The 23,942-nt window shown below is 38.3% G+C and overlaps 1 protein-coding gene across 1 annotated transcript; it reads left to right on the top strand.

The window, feature by feature from the left end:
* LOC138804712 (E3 ubiquitin-protein ligase RNF103) lies at positions 1 to 21,818 on the top strand. The gene is made up of 4 exons (XM_069989171.1): positions 1 to 747; positions 2,900 to 3,039; positions 14,351 to 14,466; positions 19,242 to 21,818. The coding sequence occupies exons 1-4, from the start codon at positions 522 to 524 to the stop codon at positions 20,812 to 20,814; spliced, it is 2,055 nt and encodes a 684-aa protein (XP_069845272.1). The 5' UTR covers positions 1 to 521; the 3' UTR covers positions 20,815 to 21,818.
* Positions 21,819 to 23,942: the final 2,124 nt, after the last annotated feature.

The following is a 23,942-nucleotide window of genomic DNA, read 5'->3' as shown; positions in this document are numbered from 1 at the left end:
TTCCCGCGCCGGGCGCACTCGGCCCCGGGCCTGGACCGGCCGAGCGCTACACCTTCCTAACCCGCAGCGCGGGAGCCGGGCCGCCGGCCCCCAGCGCCGCCCGGAGCCGAGCCCGAGTCTGGCTCGGTCGTCCCCCCGCCCCGGGAGACTCGGACGCCGGACTGCCGACCCCGTCACCTTGAGCCCAGCCCGGGGGTCCTCCCGGGGAAAGCGTCCCCCATCTTGTTCCCCGGCTGTCGAATGGATGGGGGATTTTGAGCGGTTCTCTTGTCTTCTCGCCTCCTGACTGGAAGGCCCGGCGCGAGGCTCCGCGCCTCGGCGTCCCCTTCAACCGCACGGACACCCTCCAGCCCGCCCGCGTCTCCCCCCCGCGGGGATGGCCCGGTGACCGCCGCACGCGGAAGCGTGTTCTCCGGGGCCCAGCCTGCCTCGACCTCCTCGCCGCCACCCGCCTGTTTCCCCCCCCCCCCCCCCCCCCAGATCCGGACTCTTGGGCCAGAGAGGAGACTAACCTGGGAAAGATGTGGCTGAAGCTGTTTTTCCTGCTCCTCTATTTTCTGGTCCTGTTCGTCCTGGCCAGGTTTTTTGAGGCCATTGTGTGGTATGAGACTGGCATCTTCGCCACCCAGCTGGTGGATCCAGTGGCCCTGAGCTTTAAGAAGCTGAAGACCATTCTGGAGTGCCGAGGGCTGGGCTACTCCGGGCTGCCCGAGAAGAAGGATGTGCGGGAGCTGGTGGAAAAGTCAGGTGAGTGTTGGGGTCCCCTCCACCTGGAGATTGGGGGGGGAAGCTCTCTGCCTCTGTCTACCTGGCTGTCATCCTTTCCCACCCCCATCGAACCGGGTTCTGGTCGGGTTCAGCGAGACTGCTTTGTCCCGGTTTTCTATAATAAAATATGGGAATCCCAGCTTGGGAGAGGGCTGAAATTATGTCTTTTTACGGTTATTTTTTAGTGATGGTTTGAAAAGTGTAGTTTTTTTTTAAGCGTTCTTTACTAAATTGATTTCCCCCCCCCCAAAAAAAGAAATTGGTATTGTCATCAAACTGGGAAGTATCATTTGTCAGTTGGAATTCATCAAAATTTAGGAAAAGGAAGACTCCAAAAACGCAGCCTGGAATAGCGGTTTTTGTCACCGTGGTAATAACAAGCTACCTGGAAGGGAAAACATTGGGATAATATAAAAGAGACATTGGAACGTAACATTTAAATGTTATGAGTTTAAATATGGACAAAGTGTATCTGAAAAGATACACTTTTCAGATTTTTAATTTAATAAGATAAGGTGATTTTTCTTGTTTGAATGCCTGTCCACTTTAAAGTTTATTGTGTTTCTGTCAGGGTTAATTTTTTTAGTATCTTAAATGTAAATTCCTTCTTTTCATGAATCACAGGCACTTTGCATCACTTGATGGGTTGAGGATTAGAACTAAAATAGTGCTGGGAGAATTTAAAATCTTAAAGAATGTATTTTCAGTAACTCTGGGTTTGGGTGGCATTGGGTTAAAAAATGGTGATTTTTCTTAACTGTTGGACAGTGTATATCTTTTTAAATAGACTTCCTGAGAGAGGAATGCAGCTAAGAAGGATATTGCTGTAGGAAGCATTGAAACTGATGGTTATCTATTTTGTTTTAAGTGTATCTTGTCTTTTACTATACAGTTTTTCATAGTGCCCTCTAGCCATATAGTGTGATTTATAAAAACGTAAACTTCCTAACAGTTTAACAGTTGTGTATTTATAAAACTCTGATGTCACTACTGGTGTAGAAGAAAGAAAACTTCCCTCTCAAAGGGATAAGTTTTTCTTTAGAGGAAATAAAAGATCACATATTATGCTTACGCCTTGTTTGCTGATAGGCACACACACACACACACACACACACACACACACACACACACACAGAGTGAGGAAATGGAACACACAAACACACAGTGAGGAAATGGAACACACACACACACACACAGAGTGAGGAAATGGAGTATCTAAAGAAAAAGATCTCTAATAAACTGACTAGGCTTAGAAATGAGAAGTGTCTATCTGCCAAAGTCAGATTTTCACAGTAAAATAACTTAACATGCATTTTGTTATTTTGACATTTATGTTATGTATTATTGCCTTCCTTTGGGCCTAAAAATACTTGTCATGTTTGATGCATAAGGTGATCACACATAATCTGAAGAACATATCTAGCCCACAAAATATACAGTCACTTCACACATTTTATAGGAAAATAAGTCTTGATATGGCAATTTAACTATAAAACTGAAATATTTGTTTGGATGGCTTTGCTGCTATAACACTACAGTACTGGTTATTCATTGTTTTTAATATTTAAAGCAAAAACTGATGTGACATTAATATTTGCATTTGGTTTTATTTGATGATACAAACTCTAATTTATATTGTAAATTAATGCATGGATGTGGAGTTTGTTCTAACCTCCAAGTCACATAAACCCTGTTGCTATTTTAAGTGGAGTTAATGGCAAATTCTGTGAACCCGTTTTAAGTCAGAGTATATAAACTTATGTTTTAAAATGAAGGAAACAGGCATGTCATGCATAAAACTACTGTGGTGTACTTTTGGATTGGTATGAATTGAATAATTTCCTAACCAACTTTGAATGATTCATCTGAAATACATACTCTGTTTTATAATGAATTTTGAAATGATCCATTTAGAAAATATAAAAAGTGGATTTTCTTCTGTTTTATTCACTTTTGTCTACCATATAATAGGTTCTTATTACAGATTCATTGGATATGTTTAGGTTCTATTGTTTTTATTCCCATAGAGTACAAGGAAAGGACAAATACATGATTCTACATGGTAGAAATGGAATTATTGACATTCTGAGCATGGCATTGAAATTTTACATGTTTGTGTGTCTTTTTTTAGGTGACTTGATGGAAGGTGAGCTCTATTCTGCTCTCAAAGAAGAGGAGGCATCTGAATCTGTTTCTAGCACCAATTTCAGTGGTGAAATGCACTTCTATGAGCTTGTAGAAGATACAAAAGATGGCATCTGGCTTGTTCAGGTATCAGAAGCAATGATAATTCTTCAGAACCTTGAAAGAGATATTATTTTTTACTAAAATAATGTATGTCAGTTTGTGACACTACTGTTTACTTATGTTTCGTAAGTAAAACTCAGTTCTCAAGGAGAGGCTGCTGTGTTGTTTTCTTAAAGTGAGAAACACCACATGCACTCTTTAAATTTAGTGACATGCACTGTTTCAGTTTTTGTTAACTCTAATTTTTAGTTTAGCAGCTCAGATCTTTCTTTGCATATAGGTGAAGAACCCTTAAATAGAGGTAAAATAATCCTATATTAGGGAAATAGCCGTTTAGGGCTATAAAGGAGGAATTATTGTGGATAGTGACTGGGAACATTCATTACTGTGCTTATGACAAGGTATTTTTAAACCCTAGTTTTTGTTTGTTTCATTTTGAGGTGGCCCTTGATTTTGGGGGCAGTACTGGGGTTGGAACTGTGGGCCTGAACTCTGGGTCCACTCTGGGTCCTTTCCTTGCTAGATAGGTGCCCTTACACTGAACCACATCTCAGCTCTGATGGTTATTTTTGAGATAGGGTCTTACTTCCTGCCTGGGCTCAATCTGCTTGTGTTAGGCTTTCTGTTGTAGCAAGAGTGACAAGTATGCTTCACCATGTTTGGCTTTCCATTGAGAAGGGGTTTCTCAGACTTTTTTGCCCTGGTTGGCCTCAAACTACTATCCTCCCAATCTCAGCCCATCAGTACCTAGAAATATAAGTGTGATTTAATCCCATTAAATGGAAGGCTGATGCAGAAGGTTTATGAGTTTAAGGCTAACCTGGACTATATATATAGCAAGACCCTATCTATCTCAAAAAAACTAAATAGTGGGTGGCATTGTCCAAAAAAGAAATGTACTTACTCTCTTTACCTGACTTATAGCTTGTAACCCTTCTGCACATCACCTTTATGATAACAATTTAAAGGAAATTTACCAAAAAAAGCTGGAGTGGAGCTGTGGCTCAGATAGTAGAGTACTAGCCTTGAGCAAAAATACTTAGGGACAGAACTCAGACTCTGAGTTCAATTCCCAAGACCAGAATTAAAAACAAAAAAAATAAATAAATAAACAGCTATTTAGGAGACTGAGAATGAAGGACCGTGATTTGAGGCCAGTTTGGGCAGTTTGTGAAACCCCATCTCAACCCATAGTGTGGTACAATGGTAGATGCTTGTCTTCCCAGCTACAGAGAGGCTGAGTGGGAGGATTTGTTTTAGCCCAAGCAGAAAAGTCCATGAGACTCCCATCTCAGCAAAGATGCAGCTTCATATAATTGTAGGTACCTGTAATTCCAGCAACAAAAGAAGCCTAAAGTAGGCAGATTAAAGTGGCCCAGGCATGTACCAGGTGGGAAACAAGACTGTGTGCTGAAAACAATCAGGACTGGGTACATGGCTCAATGGTAAGAGCACCTGCCTGACAAGCATAAGCCTTGAGTTCAAACTCCAAGACTGCTAAAGACAGACAGACATAGACAGACCGACCGACCCACAGACCAATCGATTGATCGATCCAAACAACAATAAAACATATGTTGAATGGTGAGATCTAATTAGTGTATTACAAAAAACTTCTCAAAGTATGGTTTAAATGAATGGACATATCATTAATGTTTTGTAAATTAAAATAATCTAGACTACATTGAACTTATAATTTCTTAAATACTACTTAGAACAAAACTCAAATGATAAAATATGTATCCACTTAAAGTAAGATCAATTAAATTACAGCATGAATTTGGCTAAAATTAATAATGTACTGTATAAAACAGCTGAAGCTTGGAGGTTTTATCAGACTATCCCTTTCTGAGGCTTTAAGAGATGAAGTAGTTTGTCCATGGTCGTAGAACTAATTGATGTATTGAACCAGAATCAAATCCTAAGTCTCCTGATTTCTTGCTGGATGTATTTGTTATTTCATTCTGCAGTCAACAAAATCTGATTTAGGATGTAGAAAAAATAAAGAATAAAGAATAAAAGAATAAAGAATAAAGAATAAAAGAATAAAGAATAAAAGAATAAAGGCTGAGTTCTGAGACCTTAGCTGTATAGCTGGTCCTATCACGAAATTCAGTGTGATTGTAAATAGACTTTCCATTGCATATGACCTAAAATAAATACGCATCTAAAAGAGGATGGAATAATACTGTAGTGTGCTTTGCTAACAGGTTAAGGTTTGGGAATTCTTCTAGAGATTGCTTTGGATATCCTTCCTATTGAATTTGGGTTTACACTCCAGATAATCAGCAGTATGTACACTATCCATTCAAATTCTACTATATTTCTGCGTTAGGTAATTGATTTTGAAAAATAAGCTTTAGGGGCTAGGGATGAAGCTCAGTGGTAGAGCAAGCCAGCAGGTAGACATTGCTCTTAAAGAAAAAGAAGTTGTAGCTCCTTCAAAGCTTTAGCTTATAAGTAAGTAGTTATTTTCTTTTTCCTGGTATTTATTTCTACTAATAAGCTCTGATTATTGGCATTTTATAATTTATATTTATTACTGCAATAGAATTGAGTAGCCAGTCCCATAGTTCTGCATGTATAGTCTAAAATGCTTGTTGCTTGACTTAATTGATCCCATGCAAATAAATGGTAGAGATGCTGAGTACTGCTGGAACTTGAAAGAACCGTTTTAAAAAACTGGAAATTCTTTTGGTATATAGGATACTGTCTGTAGGTAACACATTGTAGTTCACTAGGTTAGCCACATACTCTTGGTTTACAAACCAACTAGCTTTTGATGTCATGTTAAAGATATTCATGGATTAAGCTTCATTAATACATGACAAAATGCATCAATTTATTCAACAGGTATAAATATGCTATACCCTGTTCTGAGCCCTGGAGATAAATAGGAATACACACCTATAATACCAGTAGTAAAAAAAATGCTAAGAAGAAAAATAGGCTAAGGAAAGAAAGTAGCAAAAAATTCTCTTAAAAGGTGACAGTTGTATGAAGTGAGGATTAAAAGGCAATTGTAAGTATTAACACTACAAATAATAGCTTCTCTCAACATACATACACATCAGTGTTAGCCCTAGGGCTTGAACTCAGGGCCAGCCTGTACATTTGAGCTTTTTTTGGCTTAAGGCTAGCAAACTCTCTACCACTTTAACCATAGCTTCACTTCCAAGTTTTGTTTTTTTCTGGTAGTTAGTTGGAGATAAGAGTCACAAGACTTTCATGCCCAAGCTGACTTTGAACTATATATAATCCTTAGACCTCTGTCTCCTAAGTATATAGGATTACAGGTATGAGCCACAGACACCTGACTCTAAGACTGGAAATATTTTTTAAAGGCTCAGAGGTATTAACAATTGAATATACCATATTAAAATAACAAGCCAGGTGCTGATGGCTCACACCTGTAATCCTAGCTACTCAGGAGGCTGAGAGGATCCACGGTTCAAAGCCAGCCCGGGCAGGAAAGTCTGTGAGACTCTTATCTCCAATTAGCCACCAGAAAACCAGAAGTATCGCTGAGGCTTAAGTAGTAGAGTGATCTCCTTGAGCTGAAAAGCTGAGGGACAGCACCCAGGCCCAGAGTTTAAGACCCACAATAGACAATATATATTAGTTTTCTGTGTATAGAAATGATGCAATAGAACATGTACTTAATTTTTCCAGTGACATTCAAGGTTTGCTGTGATCACCGTGGTTTGGCTTGTGGTCCTTGGGGCCAGTGGCTTACATTTGTCAGATGGCTGGTTTGGTTTGGACAGAACAATCTTTGGCAGGACAGCCAAGAAGAGTGAGATTGAAATCCTGTCCTTGGCACTATGAACTAACCAGCTAAGCTAATCAGTACAGATACACTGGTTTCAGCTCTATAATTATTTGTTTCTAAGCTATATTTGAAATTGAAATTACCTGCTAGAAATAGAACAGAAATATTCTCTTTGGTTGTCATTCTTCAGATAATATGAATTCAGTCTTATATATAACTTGCACAAAACTAGTTTGGGGACTAGAGGAGTGATACAAATGATAGAGGCCTGCTTATTTCAAAAGAAGCTATTTTCTTTGCTCCCTTATTTTTTTTAAGTATAGAAGAAGTGTTTTCATAGTAACACTTCTCTGACAGACAAATTCTGATCATTTCTGTCCTCTTCAGGTTGTCAAACTCTTTATTCTTCTCTATATTTGTACAGTGTGAAGTGAACAGAACTAATTTTAGTTTTTAAGGTGGTGAAATACATGTGGCATACCAGTAATACTGTAGATACCAAGTTATAACGATTCTGACATGGAGTTTTCCTGCTTTGTTCCTAACCTGATCTCAGATCTTTAATTAGCTAGTTTTTTTTTTTTCCAGTTTTAGATTAATTGGTCCTTCCTACCCAGTGTTGTTGACACCACAAATAGAAGGTGATTACTTTTCTTTCTAAAGACTCTTGGTCAGAGAGGCAGATGGCACAGTGGAAGGCTTCTGAAATGGAAAAGTTAGCATATTTTATGGAGCTTATGGGTTTGCCTCTTACATTTCTGTTTCTCTGTTTCGATTTTTTTTTTGTCAGAGTTTAAAAAAAGATATATTTTTTCTTTTTTCTTTCTTTTTTTTTTTTTTTTTTCCGGTTGTGGCGCCTGAACTCTGGGCCTGGGCACTGTCCCTCAGCTCTACAGCTCAAGGCTAACGCTATCAATTGAGTCACAGTGCCACCTCTGGCTTTTTCTGCTTATGTGGTGCTGAGGAATTGAACCCAGGGCCTCATGCATTCAAGGCAAGCATTCTACCAGTGAGCCATCTTCCCAACCCCATATTTGTTCCTTTTGCCTGTGCCACATCATAAGTAATTTAAAGTCACTGGAATGGAAGTAGAGATGAAAAGCACCACCTGACTTAAAGAACTGAGATGCATTGGTCAATATTTACTGAAGTATTATGTTAATATAGTTCCTGTTTGGCACAAACCACTAATGGCTGACTTTAAGTTTGTTTATATTTTTGCTCCTAGACAATAGTTTTGTTCAGAACAATTCTACTTTATTTTCTTATTTATCAGCTACTCATGAAGCAAACCACTTTATCCTGTCTATTGTGGTTATGAAAGACTATGTTTACTTATCAATTAGAAGGAATATTAAAAAAATTAAATTTTGTTGAGTTTTGTTTTTATCATTACTCATCCTAACTTCTTATGATTTTTGTAGTTTGTATACATGTAATTGGCCTACAGTTTTATTTTATTTTATTTTATTTTAATTTTTTTGGGTCCAGTCGTGGGGCCTGAACTCTGGGCCTGCACGCTGTCCCTCAGCTCTTCAGCTCAAGGCTAGCACTCTACCACTTGAGCCACAGTGCCACTTCCGGCTTTTTTTCTTTTTTGCTTATGTGGTGCTGGGGAATGGAACCCAGGGCTTCAGGCATGCAAGGCAAGTGCTCTACCACTGAGCCACCTTCCCAGCCCAAGGCCTACAGTTTTAAAAATAGATCCTTGGTTAAATGAAATATTGAGAAATGCAAAAAATAGTATGGTACTCCAATTGTTTAAGGAGGTTATATTACTTAATATTCAATCTTGTGTGTGGAGATTTGCAGTATTAAAAGAGGTATGTCAGATGTTCAATCAGCAGTGAAATCCACTTCCAAAAAATAGGCCAACATGTATTTTTAAAACTTATTTTTGTGTGTGTTCTGCAAATGGAGCTTGAACTGCTACTTGTGGTTTGCCTAGCTTTTTCATTTCTTTATGCTGGCCCTGGGTTTGAACTTGGGGCCTGGGTGATGTCCCTGAGCTTTTATGCTCAAGGCTAACAATCTACCACTTGAACCACAGCTCTGCTTCTGGCTTTTGGTGGTTAATTGGAGATAAGAGTCTCATGAACTTTCTTGCCTGAGCTGGATTTAAACCGAGATGCTCAGATCTCAGCCTCCTGAATAGCTAGGATTACAGGTATGAACCATTGGCATCCAGCTTGCCTGGCTTTTTTTTTTTTTTCCCCCAAGGCTAGCTGTCTACCACTTGAGCCACAACTCTACTTTCTACTTTTAGATAGCTAATTAGAGATAGACTCTCACAGCCTTTTCTGCCTAGACTGGCTTCAAATCTCTGTCCTCAGATTTTAGCCTCTTGAGTAGCTAGGAGTACAGGTGTGAGCTACACTTCCACTTCCAGCTTTTGTGCTGATGAATTGAGATAAGAGTCTCACAGATTTGTCTACTGGGGCTGACTTAGAACCATTCAGTCGCCTAAGTAGCTCCTAACTACAGGAGCTACAGGCCTGAGCCATTAGCATATAGCAAAAGTGTATTTTTAAATGCACTAAATTGGCTGTCTTTATATGTCCAAGGGCTACATAAGGCCCACAAAAGCATTTGGTACAGCTTCTCATTGGCTGCCTAAAAGGTATCTGCCTGTGTTAATAATTTTGAATAGCCCAAGAATGATACTATTAATATCGTTGGCAGAAAAAAAGTATGAATTCAGGGCTGGGAATGTGGCTTAGTGGTAGAGTGCTTGCCTAGCATGCACAAAGCCCTGGGTTCGATTCCTCAGCACCACATAAACAGAAAAAGCCACAAGTGGTACTGTGGTTCAAGTGATAGAGTGCTATCCTTTAGCAAAAAAAAGCATTAGGGACAGTGCTCAGGCTTAAGTTAAAGCCCCAGGACTGGCAAAAAAAAAAAAAAAAAAGTATAAATTTAGTTGGTAGAGTTGCTTACCTAGCAAACATAAGGCCCTAAGTTCAAAACAATACTGCCAAAAATAAAACAAAAAGGAGCATTAATGCACATGCAGTTATATAGTCAGGTACTACTTATACTAATGTTTGTGCCAAAAGCTTTCTGAGTGACTGGTTGCTGGGAAAGGGATTTTCATATCAAAAGTACGAAAGTTAGTTTCCTTTAGGTGTTCTATTAATTGAAAGTAGAAGAAAGAATTACTAAGACATAAAAAAGATAAATGCTGTAATTAAATATAAATATAAGCACCTCTATGAACTAGGTGCTATATTAGCTATAGAATACAATAATGAACAAATGTAGGGATGGCATTTATAAAGGCAGATACTTTGGGAAGGGCACTTCTAGCCTGTGTTGCCAAGACTCTTCTAGGCTCTGTACTTTTGTCCCCACAGAGAATGCAGCCTCCTTCCTGAGCTGCTCTCCCTTCATAGTGAGACCAGCAGTATAGATGCCACTCAGAAAAATGTATACTTGCTAGGTGCCCATGGCTCACGCCTGTAATCCTAGCTACTCAGAAGGCTGAGATCTGAGGGTTGTAGTTCAAAGCCAGCCTGGGCAGGAAAGACCATGAGATTCTTATCTCCAATAAACCACCAGAAAACCAGAAGCGGCACTGTGGCTCAAGTGGTAGAGCACTAGCCTTGAGCTGAAGAGCTGAGGGACAGCACCCAGGCCCAGAGTTCAAGCCTCATGGCTGACAAAAAAAGAAAAAAGAAAAAAAAATGTACAGAAAATAAGCTATAAACCAAGTATTCCTATTGGTGTGCCACAGGAGAAATTAGAATATTTTATGTCTTCCATGTAACTCAGTGAGATGAGCTATTTTGTGAAAATACTGACTTTTTTTTTTAATAGTGGACATTTAATTTAGCCTCCATTAAATTTAATGCATTTTAAATCTGTTGGAAATGTAACTGTGTAAGGCTTGACTCAGGGCCTCACACTTCCTAAGTAGTCACTGTACCACTTCAGCTATGCCATCTTGGACTTTTTGCGTTAATTATTGTGAATGATATATTTGGCCGTTTCATGATATTTTTGCCCAGTTTAGCCTGTACTTCTCTCCTTCTATTTGTTTATTGTGTAGCTAGTATGACAGGCATATGCCACCATGACCAGCTACTGGTTGAGATGGGGTCTTGCTAATTTTTTGCCCAAGCTATCTTCAAGCAGTCATCTTCTTCCCTAGTAGCTGGAATTAAAGGCATGAAATACCATGCCTGGCAGACAAAACAATTTCTAATTATATAAATAAAGCTATATGGTCATTTAAAATGCTTTCCTGCCATACCTAGATGATTTTTCATTTTTGTGCCACTCTCTCAGTCGGGGATTCTTAAGCCCTTCAAAAGCAGATGCCAGAACAGATTGCTGAGGAAATAGGCCCTGGGGTTGATTATTGTCATATATATCTGCTTCAGCAATGTTCACAACTCTATTCTGCTATCTCTGCTGGAAGTAGTAAATACCTGGGAACAATCTTCTCATTTCTTCTCCTGTTTCTAACATTGGAATTTGTGTTCTGAAAAGGATTTTTCTGAGATGCCCAGGCTTAGAGCCATGTATGTATTGACAGAGGAGGTCTCTTAAATCATTGAAGCATTGTTGTTATAAACATATACTTGAAATGTTTGGCTTATTGGCAGCCATAATCAAGAAATAGGAAAATGTCTGAGAAGTTGCTTTTATTTTTTTTTTATTTTTATTTTTTAGCCATTCCTGGTGCTTGAATTCAGGGCATGGGCACTGTCCTTGAGCTTTTGTGCTCAAAACTAGTGCTCTATCACTTGAGCCACAGCTTCATTTTCAACATTTTGGTAGCTGGAGATAAGAATCTCATGGACTTTACCTGCCCAGGCTGGCTTCAAACTAGGATCTTCAATCTTAGCCTCCCAAATAGCTAGAATTAAAGAGTTTCAGGCATGAACCACCAACGACCAGCTGAAAAGTAAGTTCTTAAAAATAAAAATAAATCAAGGGGAAAGAACAGGAAGTATGTGGTATAATTACACAGAGTTCTTAATCTCCTGAAGAATCTGAAAATTAGGTTCAAGGTATCTCTGGCTTTATGGCCAAGAGAACTATTATAGTGACTCTTAAGTTACAGCAAAAAAAGAAAAGAAACACTTAACTTGTGACTGGAGGATAGAGTATGTCATACTCCCTCCCCCCTCTACAATGTACTTTTTTTTTTTTTTGTCAGTCGTGGGGCTTGAACTCTGGGCCTGGGCGCTGTCCCTCAGCTCTTCAGCTCAAGGCTAGCGCTCTACCACTTGAGCTATAGTGCCACTTCCGGTTTTCTGGTGGTTTATTGGAGATAGGAGTCTCACGGTCTCTCCTGCCCGGGCTGGCTTTGAACCGCGATCCTCAGGTCTCAGCCTCCTGTGTAGCTAGGATTACAGGCGTGAGCCACCAGCGCCCAGCTCTCTACAATGTACTTTTGAACCAAGGAAAAAGGTGAAAGCTGGAGTAATGTGACCTATATGAATCGTCTCAAAAAGCTTTCATTTGCAACAATGTCTAAAATTCCATCTTTCTGCTTACCTTGGCCATCAGTATATTCAAATATGAACTCATATCTCCCTCATTTATTTTTGTTAAGAAAGCAGTATCAAACTGGGTATCAGTGGCTCATGCCTGTAATCCTACCTACTCAGGAATCAGGTTTTAAGATCATGGTTCAAAGCCAACCCAGGCAGGAAAGTCCATGAGACTCTTACCTCAATTAATTGTGTGAAACTGTGGCTCAAAATGGTAGAATGCTAGCCTTGAGGGGGACGGGGGGGCGGGGGGTAGAGTTCAAGGACAGAACCCAGGCCCCGAGTACAAGCACTGTGACTTAAAAAATATCATAACCATTTGTTTAATGCTCTTAATTTGCATGTGAGTATTAAGCATCATAGATAAGATGCCACATATACATGTATGTCACTGTAAGTATGAGGATGACATATCACGGGAGTTATTGGACAGTAATCCAATGGCACATAAAGTGAACTTAGTCATTTGTCATGAATGGGTAGCTCCATGCTCTACTGTCCTCTGATGTTTTTTAGACTTCATTTGTTCAAGTGACTACAGGTAGGGTAGCTGCACCACCTCTTCTGTAGGACCTGCAGTGTATGGTTTTATAAATGTGAAAATGGTCCTTCCTACCAGAAAGATTAGAGGTTTTAGAATATTATATTGTAACTTTAAGTTGAATAGTAATAGCACTTATAAAAGTAAGTTTGGCCTATACCCTGAACTTAAATAAATCAGATGCTTTCATTTCTAGGGTTCCTTTAAATTCTACTTAGTTATTTTTTGTATTGGGTTTTTATTTTTCAATTTTAGTTTTTAAATTCCACTTAGTTATTTTTGTGTCTCTATTTTTTGTTTTTTGTTTTTACTGGTGTCTTCATTGAATTCAATCTTGATTCTCACAGGAAAATTAGGAAATAAATGGAAGAGATATAAACTATTAGAGAGACTGACAATGATGAATAAGAGAACTTGTTGCCAGGTGCCAGTGGCCCACACCTGTAATCCTAGCTACTCAGGAGTCTGCAATCTGAGGATCTCAGTTCAAAACCAGCCCAGGAAAGTCCATGAGATTTTTATCTCCAATAAACTACCCAGAAAAAGCCAGAAATGGCTCTGTGGCTCAAATAAATGGTAGAGCACTATCCTAGAGCACAAAGAGGCTCAGGGACCGCTCCAAAGCCCTGAGTTCAAGCCCCAGGACTGGGGGGAAAAAGTTGTTATATAATTTAAAGGTTAAATTAGAACTTTTTCTTGAAAAATGTTTTTTCTGTACCAATTATATTTGAAAGTCAAATCAAAGTTACAAGAAAAAAATTGTAGTTTAAAAAATCTTGTTAGAGTTTTTCATTGTCATTAAGGAAAAAATGCCATAGATAAATAATAGTATTGTTTCAGTTAAAGCATAGTTTAATAGAAAACACATCACCAACTATTGGCTTTATAATTATGCTTTAAAAAAGTGAAATTTGATGGTGAGCTTTAAATTCTGCGTTTAAAATATACATCAGGAGTAGTGGGGAGGGACTTTTCTAAAAAGGAATCAAATTTGATTGTATGTATGGCAGTTCTGTAACTAGTTTGGATTTTCTGTTTTCATTTTTTGAAAAAAAATGTGTGATAAAACCTGTGGGAATTTTTTCCTGAAACATTTTTTAAAAAGTCTGTTTATTTACATGCAAATAAATTTCTTTGATACAATTTTTTAAGTGAAATTTGAATTTCTTGAATCCACATGTAATTTTTTATAAGCTTTATCTGGATGTGAAATTTTTCAGAGCAAGAAATTACTTCTGGGCCATTTTCTTCCTGTGTACCTTAATTGTAGAGAATAAGCCACATGGTGGAAATCATGGTTAGCTTCTTTACTATGATTTTAACTCTGTTCTCTGTAACTTCCAGTGTTTTAAGACTTTTCTAGTGCTTCTTTTATAGGAATTGCAATGATAATCTGACTAATACAATAAACAAGAACTGGGAACAATAACTGTCAAAAATGTGAAATTAGACTGTATATAAGTGATTGGTTTTACTCTGTTAGGTAATTAAACTGAGTTTTTTTCTTTTTTGGGGGAATAGGTCATAGCAAACGACAGAAGTCCTTTGGTGGGTAAAGTTCACTGGGAGAAAATGGTAAAAAAGGTGTCAAGATTTGGAATACGTACAGGCACTTTTAACTGTTCCAGTGATCCCAGGTAAGTGGATTAGGCAATTAGAATTTTGAGTACTGACCAGAATCTTTCTTATTTAATGTAGCTCATTAGCACTGTTTAGCACAGTTTACCCAGATCTCTCTTAGAACTGTACTCTTTTTCACTCTCCCTCTTCCTCCCTCTTGCTCTCCTTTCTTCTGGGGATGTCTCTTAAGAGTGTCTTTGGTCTTTTTTGTCTCAGTGTTCTCTTACAAATAGCTGTACATTGTATCACTGTGCTGATGAAAATCTTTTTAGACTTCCACCCTCTAATTTATAATTATGTTGACTTCTCTAAAACTATCTGTAGGTATGTCATTTTTCTTAAAACCTAGTGTCAAACTCAGACTCATCCTCTTTCTCTTTATGTGTCCTTTCTCTTTCTGCCCTTCAATATTTTATTTTTCTTCTATCTTTGCATTCTCTTAGGCAAGAATTTGGTTTGTTTAGTTATCATTTCATTATTTACATTCCTTCTATATTCGATTTCTTTTTTAAAATGTATTTCTGTTTCTTGTGCCACCAAGTTAATAAAGACTACCATGCATAGCATGCTTTGTTTCATGCAGAGGGGACATAAGATATATATGTCAAAATCCTACAGTACTTGTTTCTAATGTCTTCCCTTTCTGTCCATCTTATGTATTGGCCACAATGGACAATTCATTTGTGTATAGAAAATCTGCTAAACCTGTAATTTCATTGGCTTTATTTTGCTTCTCTTCTTTCTTTGATAAATGCTTTTAAGGTATTACAACATTATTAAAAGTAATATGAACATTTAGTTTTCATATTTTAGTTTTAAAATTAATATGATATATATGCATATATGTATGTATTGTGTGTTGTTCTGCATATTGTTAGACAAGTATTTAGATAATATGTATTAGTAGCCTCGTATTAGTATTAGAATTTTTTTCCAACTCTAGAAAATAGGCTATACTTTGAAAGATATTATGATTCCAGGTGAAATTTTCTTTTATTGGATAGAGTAAAATTCAGTGTAGAATGACAGACCTTAAAAATACCATTTAGAGCCGGGCGCCAGTGGCTCATGCCTGTAATCCTAGGTACTCAGGAGGCTGAGATCTGAGGATCATGGTTCAAAGCCAGCCCAGGCAGGAAAGTTCGTGAGACTCTTTTGTTGTTGTTTTTTGGGTCCGGTTGTGGGGCCTGAACTCTGGGCCTGGGCGCTGTCTCTCAGTTCTTCAGCTCAAGGCTAGTGCTCTACCACTTGAGCCACAGCGCCACTTCCGGCTTTTTTCATTTTGCTTATGTGGTGCTGAGGAATCAAACCCAGGGCCTCAGGCATGCAAGGCAAGCACTCTACCACTGAGCCATCTTCCCAGCCCCTCATGAGACTCTTATCTTCAATAAACCACTAGAAAACCGAAAGAGGCGCTGTGGCTCAAGCACTAGAGCGCTCGCCTTGACCTGAAGAGTGCAGGGACAGCACCCAAGCCCAGAGTTCAAGCCCCACGACCGACAAAAAAAAATAGCAGTTAACAGCCAGGCACCAATGGCTCACGCCTGTAATCCTAGCTACTCAGGAGGCTGAGACCTGAGGATTGTGGTTCAAAGCCAGCCCTGGCAGGAAAGTCCATGATACTCTTGTCTCCCAGTAAACCTGGTGCTGTGGCTCAAGTAGTAGAGTGCTGTCCTTGAGCTGAAGAGCTGAGGGACAGCACCCAGGCCAGAGTTCAAGTCCCATGACCAAAAGAAACAACAAAAATACCATTTAACTCTGAACTCAAAGGAAAAATACTTGTTTTCTTTACATGAAGAAACATGCACTAAAATCTTGTCTGTTTTACAAAGCAAGTTTTTCTCTCATAAAGAATATGAGTAGAGGGGCTGAGAAGGTGGCTCAGTGGTAGAGCGCTTGCCTTGCATGCATGAGGCCCTGGGTTCGATTCCTCAGCACCACGTAAGCAAAAAGAAAAAAGCCGGAAGTGGCGCTGTGGCTCAAGTGGTAGAGCACTAGCCTTGAGCTGAAGAGTTGAGGGTCAGCGCCCAGGCCCAGAGTACAGGCCCCACGACCGGATCAAAAAAATATATATATATATGATTAGAATTTTGACACAAATCAGGAGCCAAAGTGGTGTTTCAGGAGGACAAAAAAAAATGACCCAGAGTAGAAATGTGTCATCACAAGTATCATACTCAATTAAAACATTAAAGCTGTTTAGAATTTAAGATGTATATGAATCTGACTTACTGCTTTTTTCAGCTAGGGTAAAAAATAGAACTAATCTTAGTTATTTTGTATTGACAAAGTGTTAAGGATAGAAGATACTTTCTTATTAACATATATTAATCATACGAGGGGCTTATTGTGACATTATCACATATATTCAGTGAAGATACCTTATTTTTAAGGAATATATGCTTTCAAACCATTTTAGTTGAAACAGTATTGATTTCAATGGTATCTATCTTGTTGAAAATAAATCAACAAGAAGCTAAGCTGTCTGTCATTCTGAGTCACTGAGATCATTTTCCAGAGTCATTACTAACTTTAAGATATAACATGTTATTTTCAAAATTCCTAATAAAGAATTAGTCATTAGTCATTGTAAAATCACATCTACATATATCACAACTTTCCTTTTTGATTATATGAATTGTAATATGTTTATTTGGTAAAAATATAATGCATTCTCACTAAGCATGACATCCGTAATTTTGCATTATTATTCTGAGTGAAATCCAACATTAGTATGCATTTACAAATCTATAATAAGCAAAATGTGTTGACATAGTAGGTTCTTGGAGAAGAATATTGTTTTAAAAGAAATGGAAATGTTCAAACTTATAACCTATCTGTGGTAGTATGAGAGTGACTTTCCTTTTTTTCAGTATTTTTATCACCTAGTTTGACAATGCCTTAAATTCATAACAGTCATCACCCTATTCAATGTCTAAACAAATAACTTAATTTTGAATTATTCTATAGTTGCTATTAAGTGAGATCATTTTTGGACTGAATCTCTTAATCCTAAATACTTTTTTTTTTAATGCATTTTGTTTCTTCTTCATGGTTTCCAGTGAAGAAATAGGAGAATAAAGAAACAAAGGAAGGCCGGGCGCTGGTGGCTCACGCCTGTAATCCTCGCTACTCAGGAGGCTGAGATCTGAGGATCGCGGTTCAAAGCCAGCCTGGGCAGGAGAGACTGTGAGACTCCTATCTCCAATAAACCACCAGAAAACCGGAAGTGGTGCTGTAGCTCAAGTGGTAAAGCGCTCGCCTTGAGCTGAAGAGTTGAGGGACAGCGCCCAGGCCCAGAGTTCAAGCCCCACGACCTACAAAAAAAAAAAAAAAAAAAAGAAACAAAGGAAGGTCTTGCAGTTCTTCTTTTCTGGGTTATCTTTTTTTTTTTTTTTTTTTTGGTCTGTTGTGGGGCTTGAACTTTGGGCCTGGGAGCTGTCCCCCAGTTCTTCAGCTCAAGGATAGCGCTCTACCACTTGAACCATAGAGCCACTTCCAGTTTTCTATGGTTTATTGGAGATAAGATCTCATGGTCTTTCCTGCCCAGGCTGGCTTTGAACTGTGATCCTCAGATCTCAGCCTCCTGAGTAGCTAGGATTACAGGTGTGAGCCATCAGTGCCCGGCTTGTGAGTTATCTTTTGCACAGATTACTTTGCAATTGTGCCTGTGAATATCAGGGATTATAAAGCGGCCAGGTTAATAAATGGTAAGGCTTGACTCCCACTCTTAGGAGTTTGCACCAAATCAAGGACTTGGCATCTAGGATCATTTATTTCCTTCTCTTTTCCCTGCTTATCTGAATTCTAATCAGCCACCTAGATCATTCATGAAATCTTCACCAGCTCAAACTCCAGTGCTGTTGAACTTCATATACATTATTTAACAATGAAATATATACTGTTTTACTATTTCTGTTTTGTCTCATTTGTTTTGATTTTGATTTTGGTTTTGGTTTTGTGCTGGTTCTGGGGCTTGAACTCAGGGCCTAGTGTGTTTCTGGGCTTCTTTGTTCAAGGTTAGCATTCTACCACTTCACAGCTCCACTTCAAGTTTTTTTGGTAGTCAGTTGGAGATAGAGTCTCATAGGCATTCCTGCTGGGGTTGGCTTCTAACTGTGATTTTCAGATCTCAGCCAGGAGGCTGAGTAGCTAGGATTACAGGGGTTACAGTCTCTTTAAGAGGATATTTAATTGGCTTATACCAGTTATCTTTAAGAGGATTTAACCTCCTCTTGATCAGGTTTTATTTGCCTGTTGTCTTTTAGATCTTAGCAGCACGGAAGGCATTGATACATAGATACAAAAGATGCTTAAGTATTTACTGATACCCTTGACTCAAAGGCTGCTAGATATTCTTGCTTCAAAAATGTTTTTCAACTACAAACCTAAACTATAAAAAATAGCTTGATTTTCTTCTTGCACAACTTCCTTGTATTGGGCCCTCTTATTGATTATCTGAGGGCAATTTGATCTGGAGAGAGAGTCAAGTCCTAAAAAAACTTATTGGGGGCTGGGAAGGTGGCTCAGTGGTAGAGCGCTTGCCTTGCATGCATGAGGCCCTGGGTTCAGTTCCCCAGCACCACATAAGCAAAAACAAAAAAACGCCAGAAGTGGCTCTGTGGCTCAAGTGGTAGAGCGCTAGCCTGGAGCTGAAGAGCTGAGGGACAGCGCCCAGGCCCAGAGTTCAGGCCCCACGACAGGACCAAAAAAAAAAAAAAAAACTTATTGGGAGAAGATATATTATGCAACAGCCAGCTGTTTATTCATAGTTTACTCTCCTCTCTTACAGGTACTGCAAGAGAAGAGGCTGGGTTAGATCCACTCTCATTATGTCTGTTCCACAAACAAGTACATCTAAAGGGAAAGTCATGCTTAAAGAATATAGTGGACGAAAGATTGAAGTAGAGCATATATTTAAATGGATAACTGCCCATGCAGCTTCTCGAATCAAAACCATTTATAATGCTAAACATTTGAAAGAAGAATGGAATAAAAGTGATCAGTATTGGGTAAAAATATACCTGTTTGCAAACCTTGACCAACCACCAGCCTTCTTCTCTGCACTAAGCATAAAATTTACTGGAAGAGTTGAATTTATATTTGTTAATGTGGAAAACTGGGACAACAAGAGTTATATGACAGATATTGGTGTGTTTAATATGCCATCTTACATACTTAGAACTCCTGAAGGAATCTACAGATATGGAAACCACACGGGCGAATTTATATCCCTTCAGGCTATGGATTCATTTTTGCGCTCATTACAACCTGAAGTAAATGATCTGTTTGTTTTGAGTTTGGTTCTAGTTAATCTTATGGCTTGGATGGACTTATTTATTACACAGGGAGCTACCATCAAGCGATTTGTGGTTCTCATAAGCACTTTAGGGACATATAATTCTCTGTTAATTATTTCCTGGCTACCTGTATTGGGATTTTTACAGCTCCCTTATTTAGATAGTTTTTATGAATATAGCTTAAAATTGTTGAGATACTCCAATACAACCACATTGGCTTCATGGGTAAGGGCAGACTGGATGTTTTACTCTTCACACCCAGCCCTGTTTCTCAGTACATATCTTGGACATGGTTTACTAATTGATTACTTTGAAAAGAAGAGACGGCGAAGCAACAATGATGAAGTCAATGTCAATAACTTAGAGTGGTTATCAAGTCTGTGGGACTGGTACACCAGCTACCTCTTCCACCCCATTGCTTCTTTTCAAAACTTTCCTGTAGAATCTGATTGGGATGAAGACCCTGACTTATTCTTGGAGCGGTTAGCTTTCCCTGATCTTTGGCTTCACCCTCTGATACCAACTGATTACATAAAAAATTTACCAATGTGGCGATTTAAATGTCTTGGAGTCCAATCTGAAGAGGAAATGTCGGAAGGTTCTCAAGACACTGAAAATGACTCAGACAGTGAGAACACAGACACTGTTAGCAGTGAGAAGGAAGTATTTGAAGATAAACAAAGCATAGCTCACAATCCTCCAGGAAGAGCAAGTCACTGTGATGCTAAGGTTTGTTCGTGTGCCAATAAATATTGTCAGACCAGCCCATATGAAAGGAAGGGGAGGTTATATGGATCCTATAACACTAATGAAGATATGGAACCTGATTGGTTAACTTGGCCTGCTGATATGTTGCACTGTACTGAATGTGTTGTTTGCCTAGAGAATTTTGAAAATGGATGCTTGCTAATGGGATTGCCTTGTGGTCATGTGTTCCATCAGAATTGCATTGTGATGTGGTTGGCTGGGGGCCGACACTGTTGCCCTGTTTGCCGGTGGCCTTCTTATAAGAAAAAGCAGCCATATGCACAACACCAGCCTTTGTCAAATGATGTCCCATCTTAACCACGTGCAATTTGTCCTTTATAAGCTTTCAGTATCTTACAGCTTGCCTTTTTAATGTTAGTCACAATGTTTTTGTGGTTCAAAATTTACTTTAATGTTAGTGCAGTGACAAGAAATACACATTATGCTAATGTTGATAACAATTTATTTGGTTGCTTTGTGTGTCAATTGAATGCATACTTAATTGTAAAAAAATTTTATTTACAATATTGGAAATTCTGAAGTTAATGTTTTTTGTAAGCACAAAGAAGTATGATAGAAATTTATCCTAGCAAGACTTTACAAGGTAGGATCAAATTCTAATGGAATGGAGCCGGTTTCTTATCCTAAATGTTTTCTCCCTTTTTACAAAATCTCTGTCCAGCACCTCTTGGTTAAATAATGTATGCTTTGAGACATGAAATTAAAACAAACCTATGAAATAAATTATTTTAAAACCAGAAGATTACAGGTTTTTAATGTTAAATTGTTTGTGATAAGGGGACTGATTTCTGTGTTTTTCTGATTCATAGGTACATCAAATACAATTCTTGACTTATATGAAACAAAGACAAAGATAGAAGGAAGGCTACTGACACCAACCAGAGACAATGTTCACCGTTAGCTTTGTTAGCCTTGATGAGAAAGAATTTCATAGAGGGCCTTATTAAATAACATTATTTAGCACATCTAAAAAAATCAACTGTAGTATATTAGCAACACATAAATTACCTTTTAAGCATTAATTGGCTGTGTTTTGAAAAATTTTAGAATTAGAGAAGGTTTGGGAACATATATACTAAACGTCAGTAACATTCATCTCTCTGCCTAATTCACCATGTTTGTCACCTCTCTCTAATCTTTTTCCCTTCTAATACCTTTTGGGGTTTTTTTGCCAATCCTTTTGAAATGAAATCTGAGTCATCACATGGTGTTTCATCTCTAAATATATCACTCTATATTTCCTAAAAAACAATTGCATAACTACCAAATGATTATTACATCCAAAAAACTTCACATGGATTCAATAATACCTAATATATGATCCTTTCTTCCAGAATACCTTATATTTGTAGTTTTGTTTTCAGTCTTACTGTAAACTTAAGATTTGTGCCTTAAGTAAAGTCTACTTTCTTTTGTTCTTTTCTCTAGAGCAGTTGTTTTTTCTGAAACTAACATTTTTAGTCTACAAACTACTTGGCTTATAAAATGTTCCACACGCTGTATTTGTCTCTTTTATGATTAGATTTAAATTAAAGAATACTGCTGGTGGGCACTGACAGCTCACACTTATAATCCTAGCTAATCAGGATTGCAATTAGAAGCCAGCCCAGGCAGGAAACTCCATAAGTTAATCTCCAATTAACCATCAAGTTGGAAGTGAAAATGTGGTCCAAGTGGTAGAGTGCTAGCCTTGAACAAACTAAAGGACAGTGCCAAGACCCTGAGTTCAAGACCCTAGTACTGGCAGAAAAAAAAGGTTGTTTGTGATGTTAAATTTAATTGAAGTGATACCCAATTTATCTTTTCATGATAAGGTACTTTTTTACTTCATAGTTAAGGCATCTGTGAGACCACACAAATAACCTCTTGGCACAATAGTTTTATTTTTTGGTGGTACTAGGGTTTGAATGTGGGGCCTTGCTCTTGTTAGGCCAACACTCTGACACGGCCCTTTATGCTTTCATCTTTTTTTGTTGTTTTCTTTTTTGGTACTGGGGATAGAACCCAGGATATTGCACTTGCTAGGCAAGCACTTTGCTACTGAGCTACATCCCAGCCCCCTTAATAATTTTTTCAAATAGAAACATGAGTTTTTGCCCAGATCAGCCCAGACAATGTATCTCCTTTGTATGCCTTTCTCTTAGTTGAGATGTCATATGCCCTCCACCATACTCAGCTTTTTTATGGGTTGCAATGGGGTCTTGCTAATTTTTTGCCTAGCCTGACCTTAATACTCTGACCTCCACCACCCAAATTGTAGGATTACATGTATGCCACCATGCCCAGCCAGTTCATTGGTTTTAAAATCCATTGATGATTCTATGAACCAGTTATTCAACAAGAATTGTAATAATTTTTTTAATTTCATCCTTCCTTTGCTATTAGCTGACATTTCTGTCCGAAGAAGGGTGTTTCATCCACATTTTGACTATTACTGTGGACTGAGCTTGTTTTGTATTTATAAATCCTTTGATTGTCCTCCAAAATGATAAGAATATGAGCTTGTTTTGAATTGCACCTGGGTACTAATATTTCTTTTTCCACATCATATACTGGGTCTTATTTAAAAAACAGCTAGAAAACTAGATCTTTGTCTCCTTACTATGGAGTTATGTCCCAATAAGCCCATTATAAATTGAAAATACAAATGAAAAATGCCATTGGTGCACCTAATCTACTGTAGCAATGTAGTATACCGCAGAGTACACAATCACATAGCTGATAGAGCTCTGACACTGCTCAGCATCATACCACATATTGCTAGCCTGAGAAAAGATCACAATTAAAAAAACAGTTTCACAATGGAGGGGGTAACAATGTTCAAGAGGAAGTGTACTCATTACCCCACTCATGTAACTGTAACCCTCTGTATAGAATCTTTACAATAAAAAAATTAAAAAAAAAAAGTAAATATTGAAAATACATTATAAAAAAAAAAAAAAAAAAAAGTAACCTGACTTTTCATCCTTACTCTCTGTGCTGCTAGGAGCAGCATTACTTCCTGCCTGCTGTGCGAAGGCTATAAAAAAAAAAAAAAAACAGTTTCAAGCTAAACATCTCCTTTGCATCATCATAAACTTGAAAAAATGTTAAAAACCAAGTGGAGAATATTAGTATCTGAGAGCTTTAAAAAAAATAAACCGTAGCGAATGCCCTTTGTGCACTCTTAATTTTCCTGCTAGAAAAAAAAAATGCCTCATTTTGGTAGTGTTTCCTGGGGTTCTCTCATCGGTCCACTGCTCTTTAATGTTTTCAGCAGATGGCTTTCATCTCCCTAGGTCTTGAATTTTTTCCTTCTCAATGCATTTTTTTTCTTTTCTTTTTTGGTAGTGGGAATATTTTTTTATTTGCTGGGGTTAATCTCAGGGTTTTTGCTCAGAGTAAGTAAGCATTTTGCCACTGAGCTATACCCCAGCCCTGAGTTT

The sequence above is a fragment of the Dipodomys merriami genome, unplaced genomic scaffold, assembly GCF_024711535.1.
Source record: "Dipodomys merriami isolate MVZ:Mamm:240054 unplaced genomic scaffold, mDipMer1.0.p SCAF_37, whole genome shotgun sequence".
Classification (NCBI taxonomy): domain Eukaryota; kingdom Metazoa; phylum Chordata; class Mammalia; order Rodentia; family Heteromyidae; genus Dipodomys; species Dipodomys merriami.
This window is presented reverse-complemented; position numbering and strand designations above follow the sequence as displayed.